A 12,955-nucleotide genomic window follows, 5' to 3' on the forward strand; every position below is an offset into this window, starting at 1 on the left:
CTTCTTAACAGCCCTATGAACCTGGGTAGCAACCTTCAGGGATTTATGCACCTGGACACCAAGATCTCTCTGTTCATCTACACTACCAAGAATCTTCCCATTAGCCCAGTACTCTGCATTCCTGTTACTCCTTCCAAAGTGAATCACCTCGCACTTTTCCGCATTAAACTCCATTTGCCATCTCTCAGCCCAGCTCTGCAGCCTATCTATGTCCCTCTGTACCCTACAACATCCTTCGGGACTATCCACAACTCCACCGACCTTAGTGTCATCCACAAATTTACTAACCCACCCTTCTACACCCTCTTCCAGGTCATTTATAAAAATGACAAACAGCAGTGGCCCCAAAACAGATCCTTGCGGTACACCACTAGTAACTAAACTCCAGGATGAACATTTGCCATCAACCACCACCCTCTGTCTTCTTTCAGCTAGCCAATTTCTGATCCAAAGCTCTAAATCACCTTCAACCCTATACTTCCGTATTTTCTGCAATAGCCTACCATGGGGAACCTTATCAAATGCCTTACTGAAATCCATATACACCACATCCACTGCTTTACCCTCATCCACCTGTTTGGTCACCTTCTCGAAAAACTCAATAAGGTTTGTGAGGCATGACCTACCCGTCACAAAACCATGCTGACTATCGCTAATGAACTTATTCTTTTCAAGATGATTATAAATCCTGTCTCTTATAACCTTTTCCAACATTTTACCCACAACCGAAGTAAGGCTCACAGGTCTATAATTACCAGGGCTGTCTCTACTCCCCTTCTTGAACAAGGGGACAACATTTGCTATCCTCCAGTCTTCCGGCACTATTCCTGTCGACAATGACGACATAAAGATCAAGGACAAAGGCTCTGCAATCTCCTCCCTAGCTTCCCAGAGAATCCTAGGATAAATCCCATCTGGCCCAGGGGACTTATCTATTTTCACACTTTCCAAAATTGATAACACCTCCTCCTTGTGAACCTCAATCCCATCTAGCCTAGTAGCCTGAATCTCAGTATTCTCCTCGACAACATTTTCTTTCTCTACTGTAAATACTGACGCAAAATATTCATTTAACACTTCCCCTATCTCCTCTGATTCCACACACAACTTCCCACTACTATCCTTGATTGGCCCTAATCTAACTCTAGTCATTCTTTTATTCCTGATATACCTATAGAAAGCCTTAGGGTTTTCCCTGATCCTATCCGCCAATGACTTCTCGTGTCCTCTCCTTGCTCTTCTTAGCTCTCCCTTTAGATCCTTCCTGGCTAGCTTGTAACTCTCAAGCGCCCTAACTGAGCCTTCACGTCTCATCCTAACATAAGCCTTCTTCTTTCTCTTGACAAGCGCTTCAACTTCTTTAGTAAACCACGGCTCCCTCGCCGTGGATTCTGGATTTATTAATTGAATTCAAATTTCACCATCTGCTATGGTGGGATGCCCCCAAAGCATTAGCCCAAGCTCTGGATTACTAGTCCAGTGACATTACCACTACACCACCGCCTCCCCTCAAAATTGTTGGAAGTTATGCACAATGGTACAATTGCGATCTTGCTTTCAGTACACAACACTTTCATTTGTGACTTAAGTCAGCCTTTGATTAATGACATTGCTCTTCAAGAGACTGTATATGCGGTAATAGTGTCAGTACATTAACGACCTTGCTTTATACCCTACCAGGAGTAAAGGTCTGATGTTTGCTGGACTAAATAAGTAAGTCCTCACAACAATCCTGAAAGAAAATCCAGATCTCTTAAAAAATCTGAATTGCACAGCCTATGTTTCCTTTCCTGCCAAAAATTGTGTCCATCTGTGATGTCAGCACTGCATATACATATTTGCTTCCCTAATGTCCTTTAGGGAAGGAAACCTTCCTTACACAGTCAGACCTAGATATGAATCCAATCCCACACCAACATGGTTGACTCTTAACTGCCTTCTGAAGTGGCTTTGTAAGCCACTCAGTTGTTTCAAACTGCTACAAAGAATAAGAAATGGACCAGTCGGGCGCAACCTAGGCATTGAATTATGACACAATGAAGGAACACCAGTCGACCCTGCAAAGTCCTCCTCAGTAACATTTGGGGCTGATGTCAACATTAGAAGAGCTGTCCCACAGATGAGTCAAGCAACAGTCTGACATAAAAACAAGAAATGCTGGAAATACTCAGCAGGTCTGGCAGCATCTGAGAGAGAAGCAGAGTTAACTTTTCAGGTCAGTGAGCCTTCATCTGACATAGAAGCATACCTATCAACCAATGTCCTAGACTCTTCCATCCTCGTAATAAAAAGAAAATGTTGGAAAAACTTGCATACTAGAACTGACGAAAAGCTGTTCACCTTGCCGGCTTGAGATCCAACACAAAAATTCACCAAAAGTGCGCCGTCAACAGAGAGTTACTCTGGATGTGTACTTGCTATAAATTTAAATCTCTAACTTCTAGTTCTGACGAAAGGTCACATTACTGAAATATTAACTCTTTTGCTCTCTCCACAGATGCTTATTTCCAGCATGTTCTGCTTTAATTTCAGATTTGCAGCATTCTCAGTATTGTGCTTGTCTCTCTTTTCAATGCCTGCTGCAGCAGCAACTTGCATTCGACCTGAAACTAATGTACGCTGAGCAATATAACAATAGGTGGAAATGTGGAGTAATCGGTGCAGCCATGAACTTATTGAATGGCGGAGCAGGCTCAAAGGGCCGAGTGGCCTACTCCTGCTCCTAATTCGTATGTTCGTAAGACTGGTTGTGGTGCCCATGAGGTTATTTTACCGCAGTTACGTTGCAACTCAATTAGAAACAACTCTTTCCGGCCATCATAAATTGGTTACCTTTGTGCGCGATGGACTGCATGCGAACGCTGAAACTGCTCATTGGTTTTCGTCCAAATTATACCCAAAAAAGAACGCAAAATAGGCGGAAATGAGAGGCATATCAAGGCAATTGCTGCATATTATATTTGTGCTGATTGTTCCACAAATAATTTCGGCTGTTTATAGTGAACTACGCTACCCTTCACACTGCTGAACGTTCATTCCTTCTGACATAAGAAATGAAAATACTCAGCAGGTTAGGCAGCGTCTGTGTAGAGAGAGAGTCCTTTCAGGTCGATTTCAGATTTGATTTTGCTTTTGACACAACTCGTTGCCGCACCAGGTGGGAGCAAAGCTCTTTATGACTACAAAGAGCCGAGAGATTGCAAAGGTATTTATACCACGAGGCTTATCAGACAGTTTGCATTTCAGTACTTGTGTGTGGAAACTATCGGGCTGAACTGCAGCAGCATTTCCAATAGGCTGCATGTCTTCGACATGTTACTCAAGCCCCGCGCACCTCTCCACCTGCTGTCAATCAAACCCTCCGCTCCCCTCCTGCCGTTGTCAATCAAACACCCTGCCCACCCCTCAACCCACTGTCCATCAAATCCCCCGCACGCCCCTCCTCCCGCTGTCAATCAAACCCCGGCGTGCGCCCTTCGCTTTGTGACGTGTCCGTGCGTTGCACGACTGCGTGCGAAGCGATCAGTCACGTTCCGCCGCATGCGCAGTAGCGACGGGAAGTGGTGGGAAGCTCCGCGCCTTTTCCGGTGCTGCTGAGGCCGGGCTGGAGCGGAGCGGAGCGGAGCGGCGTGGACAGCACAGGACGAGACCGGCCGGTCCTGCCTCAACAGGTAACAAGTGGCTTAAAAAAAAAACACCACACTATTAACGGGGACTGCTGGATTGAATGTAAACTGTCTTCTTGTGACCCATTACAGAGTGAGGAAGCCTGAGTCGATGACCTTTCCTGGGAGTGTGGAGCCGGTGCTGTAGTTACGCGGCAGGAGGGCGGGCGGGGTTCAGACATTCACCGACAGCTGCTGCAACAAACTGCCGAGTCGTGAGCGGGCGGCGGGAATCCTTCGCGCCGACTGAGGCCTTTTGCCCCCTCCACCCCAGACCCACACACTCTTTGTCGGTCACGTCTACCCGCCTCTCGCTGCCGTGGACTCTTATGTACTTTCTAGAAGATGGGAAAAGTACTGTCGAAGATATTCGGGAACAAGGAGATGCGTATATTGATGCTTGGACTTGACGCCGCCGGTAAAACCACGATCCTCTACAAATTGAAACTGGGCCAGTCTGTCACCACCATCCCCACAGTGGGCTTCAATGTGGAGACAGTGACTTACAAGAACGTGAAATTCAATGTTTGGGACGTGGGTGGTCAGGATAAAATCCGGCCTCTGTGGCGGCACTACTACACCGGGACCCAGGGATTAATATTTGTGGTAGACTGTGCCGACAGAGATCGGATAGACGAGGCCAGACAAGAGCTTTTGCGCATCATCAACGACCGGGAAATGAGAGAAGCCATCATTCTGATATTTGCAAATAAGCAAGATTTACCCGATGCCATGAAGCCGCACGAAATTCAAGAGAAATTGGGTTTGACCCGCATCCGGGATAGAAATTGGTATGTGCAGCCGTCCTGTGCCACTTCAGGAGATGGACTGTTTGAAGGTCTTACGTGGCTAACGTCCAATTACAAATCTAAATGAGTATAGAAAAACTGTTTTAGACAAAAAAAAAACAATTGCCTCGGACGAATCTACCGAAAGTAATTCTGACCCTTTACTAATTATCTTTGCATTTCTTTAGCATTTAGTTTGGCTTTGCTTTAGAAAGTTTCATATAAATGCGCTAATCTCGAGCGAGAACTTAATGTTAAGTATTTTGAAAGGTCTTAGTTTAAACCATTTGCCATTATTTGAATAACTTCCTCTTTCTGTCTATTCGATTTGGGTTTTCAACATTTTAAACTCAGTTTCGAGTTCTACCTTTTTAATGGCTTGCTGTAGATCGCTGATTTTACGTTCATGGAAAAGTATGATGGGTCTATTTCAATTAGTAAACTTGAAAGTTTATTTGAACAAATTTAGTCACTGTATAATTATTTGACTGTTTTTTGACTCATGAGTATATTTGGGAGCCCTGTCATTTCTAAAATTGGGGGTTTTTGTGGAGTCAGTTGAAATGTTTCATTTTTGATTTTGTATAGGGTGTGTCCATATCACAAATATACTTTTGCCTGTATTTCCCCTTTGCTGTTGAACTTCAGTCTAACTGCTTAGAGTACGATTAAGTCAAAAGTGTTACTGTTGAAAAAATGTTTACAAGACAATATCTATGTACATTAGCAAACAAGATTTTTTCCTAATCAACTTGGGGCCCTGTAAATGTTCTAGCACATGTTTTAACATTCTCTTTTTGGGAGTACATGTGGTATAACCACTGTTTGCTAAGTTAATGCAGCACCCCCAAAATTAATTTGCATTCCTTCCTCACTTAAGGAAAAAGAGATGAAGGGTGGGTAAATGTGACTAAAACTTTGGTTATCTGGGGTAAACTCTGACCTGGATTAATTGAACCAAATGACCTGCTTCTGTTGTAACTTCTATGTATTTCTATATGGTTCAGATTTCAGTTAAATTTTTACCCCCACACTCTTAAAACATTACAATGGTTCCTGATGCCAAAAGAATTAGTTTGGAGCAAGTTTGAATGACTGCAGGATGAGCAAGAATGAAGCAATGTGCCAAACGTCAGGTAGCATGAAAAACACATTCTAAATGTGTGTTTAGGGTTGGTGGGCCTGCATGCCAAAGCAGACATTTAATACATTCTTGCTAGCATTTGTGAAAATTATCTTTTATATTCAATACATTTTCAGTTTACTATAATAGTTCAGTTGATTCGTTCTTAGCATTTTTAAGTGCTGTCAGATGCGACTTCCTGTTCTGTGGCTTTCCGCAGAATAGCGAATAAAGGCCTTGGAGAGGTAAGGACCGCTTTATATCTGGTATAAAATAGTCACATGTTGAATGCAAATGAAAAGGCATTAAAGCACAGATTGAAGGTTCAGTATTTTGAAAAAATAAAATCTACAGACATTAAATTATTACTGCTCTTGAAATACCAATTCCCAGAATTGTTTATAGTAAGATGTATTAGTAGTTTTTACAAGCGCTAATTTAAAAATTATAATTCTAAAAGCTGTTATTTAAATATACTTTGCTCTGTAGAATATATATTAAGATGTCTATTTGGAAAATAAGATCTATGCACGTTTCCTAAATACTGGCAGGGAGCTCAAACCTCTAAGGAGTTAGATGAATTGGGGTAGCTGGGTCATTTTAATTTACATTAAATTGTAGTTGAGCTAATGGTAATTTGTGCTGGTTGAGTATTCTAACTTTAGGTGGGGTGTTAATCTGTCATCAAATTCATGATGAGATTTATAATTTTGTTTTAATAAAAATAACAATTGGACAGTGAATTAATGAAGTTATAGTTTAAGTATAATTTGAGCTGCAGGTAACTTGCATCATAACCTGGACAAATTTTTTTTGACTCTATTCTGAGAATAGTTATTCAAATGGTACAATACACCACTAAAACCAGTCTGTGTTAGCAAAGACTCCATAACTAGCCAATGTGAGTGCTAAATTATCCATAGGGGAGAAATACTTTATTCTATTTGAAAGATATAAATAAAATAACTTCATACTGAGTGCAGCCAGGGTGGGTGAGATCATTGCAGATTTAAGTATTAAACTAAGAGTGCTAGGATAGTAATATTAAAGCCTTTTACCTCCAAGACTTGACGGATGCAATGGCTGTGTCCTCCTTCAGGCTGTCAAGATTCTAAGTGAATTGTACAATGATAAGGCCGTTCCAATTGGATGCTGGTTTACAGCACAAAATAGCCATAATTTGAAATCATTTTGCAGTGCAGGCTTGATGTGGAAAATGGGTTGAACAGAGAGAATCCACTGCCCAATAAATTGTGTTCTGAAAGAAAAGAATTGGGGGAGGATATGTGCTGATATAGATGGGCTCAATTATATTGCAATTTTGTTCAAAATAATGAAATTTAGCATTGAAAAATCTACTCATTACAAGATATAAAATGGACAATTCAAAGCACAGGACAGGCAAAATTTGCCTACAGAAAGATACTTTAAAAAGAAACTTGATCCTCCAAAGCTCAGTGTGTATTGCTATTTACAGTTTGATATAAGCTATCTTGATGTCCAATTTTCTCTTTTAAAGGCTTGTTCAAATTGTAATCACCTTTTCTTATACTGAATGCCCTATCAATAGAATTTTGTAAATCCATTCTTGGGGGTGTAGGCAATGCTCGCAAGGCAACATTTATTACCCATTCCTTGCTCCAAGGGTATTAAGAATCAACCGTATTGTGTCAACGAGAGTCACATAAGAGCAAGACCGAGAAGAGGTGGAAAATTGCCTTCCTTTTAGGATAATAAACAAATTGGGCTTTAACAACAGTCCAACAGCTTTCATTTTTCTTACAACTATCCCACAAGTTAACAGATTTATTCAATTCATTTTCCCAATTTACCTTGATGAGATTTGAACTCTTGCCCTCATGACCTCTATTCATGCTATAACCACTACGCTATTGTTTAGTGTTAACTTTTTGTATAATTGGTGCTTCTTTCGAACACTTCAAGTTTTAAAAGCTGTTCAGAATCAGTGGAGATGCCTCTGCAGACAATGCTGATATAAATTTATTGTATTATACCGTAGATCTATAAGGATTAGAAATTCTTGACCTTTTAAGATACTCGTTGAGTATTTTGGAATATGTCAATAGAAGGAATTTTCCTCCACACAAGATCAGGGGGCAGGTTGTTCAACCTTGCCCGTCTAAGAGCGAAGTCCAAAGTACGGAAAGTCCTCATCAGGGAACTCCTCTTTGCTGACGATGCTGCTTTAACATGGAAAAGGCTTCCACTGCTATGTCCAGACTGACCAAGAGAGTGTGGGGAAAATGGCGCACTGACACGGAACACAAAAGTCCGAGTGTATCAAGCCTGTGTCCTCGGTACCTTGCTCTATGGCAGCGAGGCCTGGACAACGTATGTCAGCCAAGAGCGACGTCTCAATTCATTCCATCTTCGCTGCCTCCAGAGAATACATGGCATCAGGTGGCAGGACCGCATCTCCAACACAGACTTCCTCGACGCGGCCAACATCCCCAGCTTATGCACACTACTGAGTCAGCGGCGCTTGAGATGGCTTGGCCATGTGAGCCGCATGGAAGATGGCAGGATCCCCAAAGACACGTTGTACAGCGAGCTCGCCACTGGTATCAAACCCACCGGCCGTCCATGTTTCCGCTTTAAAGACGTCTGCAAACGCGACATGAAGTCCTGTGACATTGATGACAAGTCGTGGGAATCAGTTGCCAGTGTTCGCCAGAGCTGGCGGGCAGACATAAAGGCGGGGCTAAAGTGTGGCGAGTCGAAGAGACTTAGCAGTTGGCAGGAAAAAAGACAAAAGCGCAAGGGGAGAGCCAACTGTGTAACAGCCCCGACAAACAAATTTTTCTGCAGCACCTGTGGAAGAGCCTGTCACTCTAGAATTGGCCTTTATAGCCACTCCAGGCGCAGCTCCACACACCACTGACCTCTAGGCACTTACCCATTGTCTCTCGAGATAAGGAGGCCGAAGAAGATGTCAATAGATGCCACTGCACTTTCTAGTTTTTCTCGAGAGGGATAGAATTTTTAACTTTTTTTTAACGTGAGTTGTTGGGCTGTCGAGAGGCACATGGACGAGTGTGTCCTTGGACTTTTCCAACTTTCTGTCAAAGTACCTCTTTGCAATTTAATCATATTACCACTCACGTTTGTTTTCTTAATTGAGTTAGGACAGCATTTTGTGGTTAACGCTTTACATGTTGTATTGTAAAGAACTTTGGTTTTGTTTTCTAATGTAGTTTACAACATGTTCCAACTTTCTACATTCAATGTTTTCTTCTGTTTCTTCAAAATGGAGCCATTCACTTGGGTCAAACCGATAACTCTACACTTTGCAATTAGCACTGATATTTGGAAGCCTTTGTGTAAAGAAAGGTGCTGACAGTTTTATTCCCCCACATATACAGACTTCTGGTAAAACCTTGGGAGCATTTTATTTTAAGAAATAATTGAACTTTCGTTGGAAGGTAGCTGCTGTTTTCATGGCAGATTGCTCTACCTGAAAAGCATGCAGAAGTTCAGTTTATGAAAATGTATGTTCAAAGTGCCTCAGACATAGTTTAAATATATGTAATCAAACAGCAATATTTTGAAATTCAAACAGTTGAACAAAATCATAGCAACATAATCCCGAATAGTTCTTTAAAACAGAATTGAATTTAATATAACAGTATAAATACCTTAAGTCATTGTGATAACAGTCCTTTGTGTATAGTGATGCCATGGTGTGTTATCTATTCAAAATAATGTGCAGTGCCTACATTGTCCATGTTTCCCTGGTAAGAATTTTTAGTGTAACAGATCAGCTGTACTTAAATGCAAGTTACATCTGTGGCAGGGCCAATCATTGTGGAGGATGTTAACCATAAATAGAACTCGAGCCTTTTGGAAAACTGCATGTCTTGAAGTTTTGATGTCTGACTGATCCCAAATAAAACAAATGTAAATCAATGTGGTGACAGGCTAGAATTAGAAAACTCAGTTACAGTTACATTGGAGGCATGCACCAGATCCTACGAAAATGACAGCATTGCTGGGTATTTGAAAATGTATTTTACAAGCTTCACTAAACTAAGCTAAGTATTTTCTTGTCAAGCACTATCCTTCCTTCTCCCCACTTAATTCAATGACAACACCAGTGGCTTTTCTCTGAACAAGTAGGAAAATTATATTGTGTGGTAAGAAATTGTCTTTCAACTTGCTCCCCACAATGAATTCCCAATGTTAGCCTTGCTATTTGGAGCAATCTAAATAGAATCCTAAGTGCATCCCAAACAGGTAAAGAGTATTTATCAAGCCGACACTGCATGTTGTTTGTCTCCTCTCCTTAACTGCTGAATTAATTGTTGGGTGGAGATCGTGGTGAGAAAAATGGGGAAGTAACAATATCATGCTTCACTTATCTTTACAAGCAGTTTTGACTAGTTACTTAAAATAAAACCTCAATTTCAACATAAGCTTCCAAAAACCAAAGTTTTCACTTATTAACTACAAGGCTTGGAGCTGTTGATTCCAGAATCAGGGAGTAAATAGTGACTGGTCAAGGGAAGTCTGGCAGTTTGTGTAGAAAATATCTTGAGAAAAAGTACGTTATCTATATTGTTACAGCAGGCCAAGTGTTCCTCTTATCTGCAAAATATCCTTTTTGCATAGGCAAAGCAGAAATTAGAAGGCCAGCCAGCCAGTTATTCCTTGTTCAAGGGTTACAATTCTGTTTGAAGAATTATGATAAATTGAAGTTAGTGTGTAGCAGCTGCTAGTGTAAGCTTGTCAAGTTTTGATTACTGTAACACTGCGATTTGAGCTCCTTCGATGTTAGTTTTCCATAAGATGTTGCTATATTTTTTCTTGTGCCTGCTTTATCATCTTGAATTTATATTTCCTTTTAAAATGTTACAGCTTGCTAAAACTCTTGAATGCAGGATTCTTAAACTATGTTGTGAATTTTTTAGTTTAATATTCAACAGAAGTGAGATTTTTTTGAGACCAAAAGACCTGGACTTGGTTTAAGGTGACCATTAACCAAAACAGAAATATTGTCTGGCATAGGGATATCTAGTGCCTTTTTACCTAAAAGTTAAATTATCCTTGTACAATTTGACATGAGCAGTGTTTGTCACTACAACGTCAACAGCTTGTATTTATATAGTACCTTTAATGTAATAAGACATTCCAAGGTGCTTCACAGGACCGTTCTAGAGCAAAGATTGACACTGACCCACCTGACATTAGGGCAGATGATCAAAAACTTGGTCAGAGGTAAGTATTAAGTAAGAGAGGCAGAGGGGTTTAGGGAGGGAGTTCCACAGCTTAGTGGAATGACTCAAGAGGCCAGAATTAGATGACTGCAAATGTGAGGGTTGTGGGGTTTGAGGGGATTACAGAGAAAGAGGTGATGCAATGGAGGAATTTGATAACAAGGATGAGAATTTTTAAAATTTACTTCCGGTTAGGAACACCTCAATATAGGTCAGCAAAGCCGGGTGATGATGACCAGAACTTATTGCAAATTGGGATGCGGGCAGCATGATTTTGGATGAATAAAAACAAAATACTGCAGATGCTGGAAATCTGAAATAAAAACAAGAAATGCTGGAAATACTCAGCAGGTCTAGCAGTATCTGTGGAAAGGGAAGCAGAGTTAATGTTTCAGGCCAATGACCCTTCAGATGGATAACTAGGTTTACAAAGGGTTGAGCATGGGAGGCCAGCCAAGGGTGTGTTGGAATAGTTGCATCTAGACTATTAATGTTAAATCTGCTGTTGGCCAAACTGCACTAAGTCAACAGGCTTCTTCCTGTACGGTGCCTTTTATTAATTGCCTTATATCCTACCTGTAGCAGACTTATAACCATTAGTACTTCACCTTGGTATTCCAGACACAACTAATGCTTGGAATAGCAGAACACAATTGTAAAGTTCAAATAGAGGTATAAAAATTTAATGTGTTCCATTGCACTTTACTGAAATCTTAGTGACAATACTAAAGCAATTTAAAGAGTGCTAGGTCATTTTTTATAAAAACCACGTAGAAGACACAAGATTAGATCACTGTACTTTCAAACCTTATGTGCCTATGAGATGTCAGGAATTAGTTGAGCTTTTATTCATTTGTTTCTGTTAAACCAACTGGCAGTGTTGGATGGCTGCCAGCACATTTGAAACTTAAAATTAAAAATCATTAATACTCTTTCTGTTTGAAAGAGGTGAACATAATTTTGAGTTATATAAATTCTTCTTTATGCAAAGGTAAATCACAAGATATTAACCTCCTTCTGTCCTTGGCTTTAAAGGCAGTGCATCTGTTCAGGAGAAGCAGTTTGTGACCTTGCACAAAGACTGGTATTCAGTCCAAGCAGAGGTTTGGTTTGTTTGAAGGCCCTTGGAGGGTAGATACTCCATGGAAATTGGCTAACTTACCATATCCTCCTCTATAAGGAGTTATCATTACACCTTAGTTCTGATTGAGTCAAAAATTTGTCTGACTGTCCATGCTGTAATAGTTCTTGGATTGTACCTGAATAGGTGATTTCGCCATACATTTAATAAAGTTGCTATTAAGATGTGTATAAAATCATGTGACTAGTAAGGATTGCACTGGAAATGTCCTTTTCCTATTTTATTTACCATTGGGCAGTTATTTCATCATCCATTTAAATTATAACATGACTGGCAGTGGCATACAAGGCACCTCTTCTAGGTTTCTGTCAGTGCTACCCTGTACACCTTTTGGTAATCCAAGCAGTCAGCTTGATTGGCACCCCACTCACCACCTTAAAGCTTCACTCCCTCTGCTTTTGGTACACTATGACTGCAATGCATACCATCTACATAGTGCACTGCATCAACTTGCCAAGGCTTCAACAGCACCTTCCAAAGCTGCAACCTTTAGAATCTAGGGCAAAAGCAGCAGGCTCATGGGAGTGCTATAACCTGCAAGTTTCCCTCCAAGTAATGCATTATCCTGACTTGGAACTATGGCACCATTCCCTGACCGTTGCTACGTCAAAATCCCCAATTCCCTCCTAACAGCACTGCGGGTGTACCTACACTACACAGAAGGCTGTTCACCGCCTTCTCAAGGATAACTAGAGATGGGTAATAAATGCTGGTATTGCCAATGGAACACATTTCCCATAAATGAATTAAAAGATAAAAATTTTTGTTTCACTTTTGCCCTGTGTGATGCCAACCGCTGAACAAGGTTTGTCTTGGCACCATTTTGGTATTGAATAAAATAGCTGGTTATGGGGACTGCTGGGACTTGAAGCTTTGTAAAGGCTGAACTCATGTATTGCTGTTCCAAATGACACTAGGGTTAAATGCACTGAATTACCCTGAAGTTCTTGCCAGCTCTATATCTTGTTTGAGATAAGAGGTACAGTATTATCCTTGTTGCAACT

General features: G+C 40.9%; 1 protein-coding gene across 1 annotated transcript; it reads left to right on the forward strand.

The window, feature by feature from the left end:
- The first annotated feature begins 3,564 nt into the window (after window positions 1–3,564).
- On the forward strand, window positions 3,565–4,917 carry LOC137373758 (ADP-ribosylation factor 6). Its single transcript, XM_068039073.1, has 2 exons — window positions 3,565–3,671; window positions 3,759–4,917. Exon 2 carries the CDS (start codon window positions 4,011–4,013, stop codon window positions 4,539–4,541), a length of 531 nt encoding a protein of 176 aa, XP_067895174.1. The 5' UTR covers window positions 3,565–3,671; window positions 3,759–4,010; the 3' UTR covers window positions 4,542–4,917.
- Window positions 4,918–12,955: the final 8,038 nt, after the last annotated feature.

This window comes from Heterodontus francisci, chromosome 9 (genome assembly GCF_036365525.1).
Source record: "Heterodontus francisci isolate sHetFra1 chromosome 9, sHetFra1.hap1, whole genome shotgun sequence".
Classification (NCBI taxonomy): Eukaryota; Metazoa; Chordata; class Chondrichthyes; order Heterodontiformes; family Heterodontidae; genus Heterodontus; species Heterodontus francisci.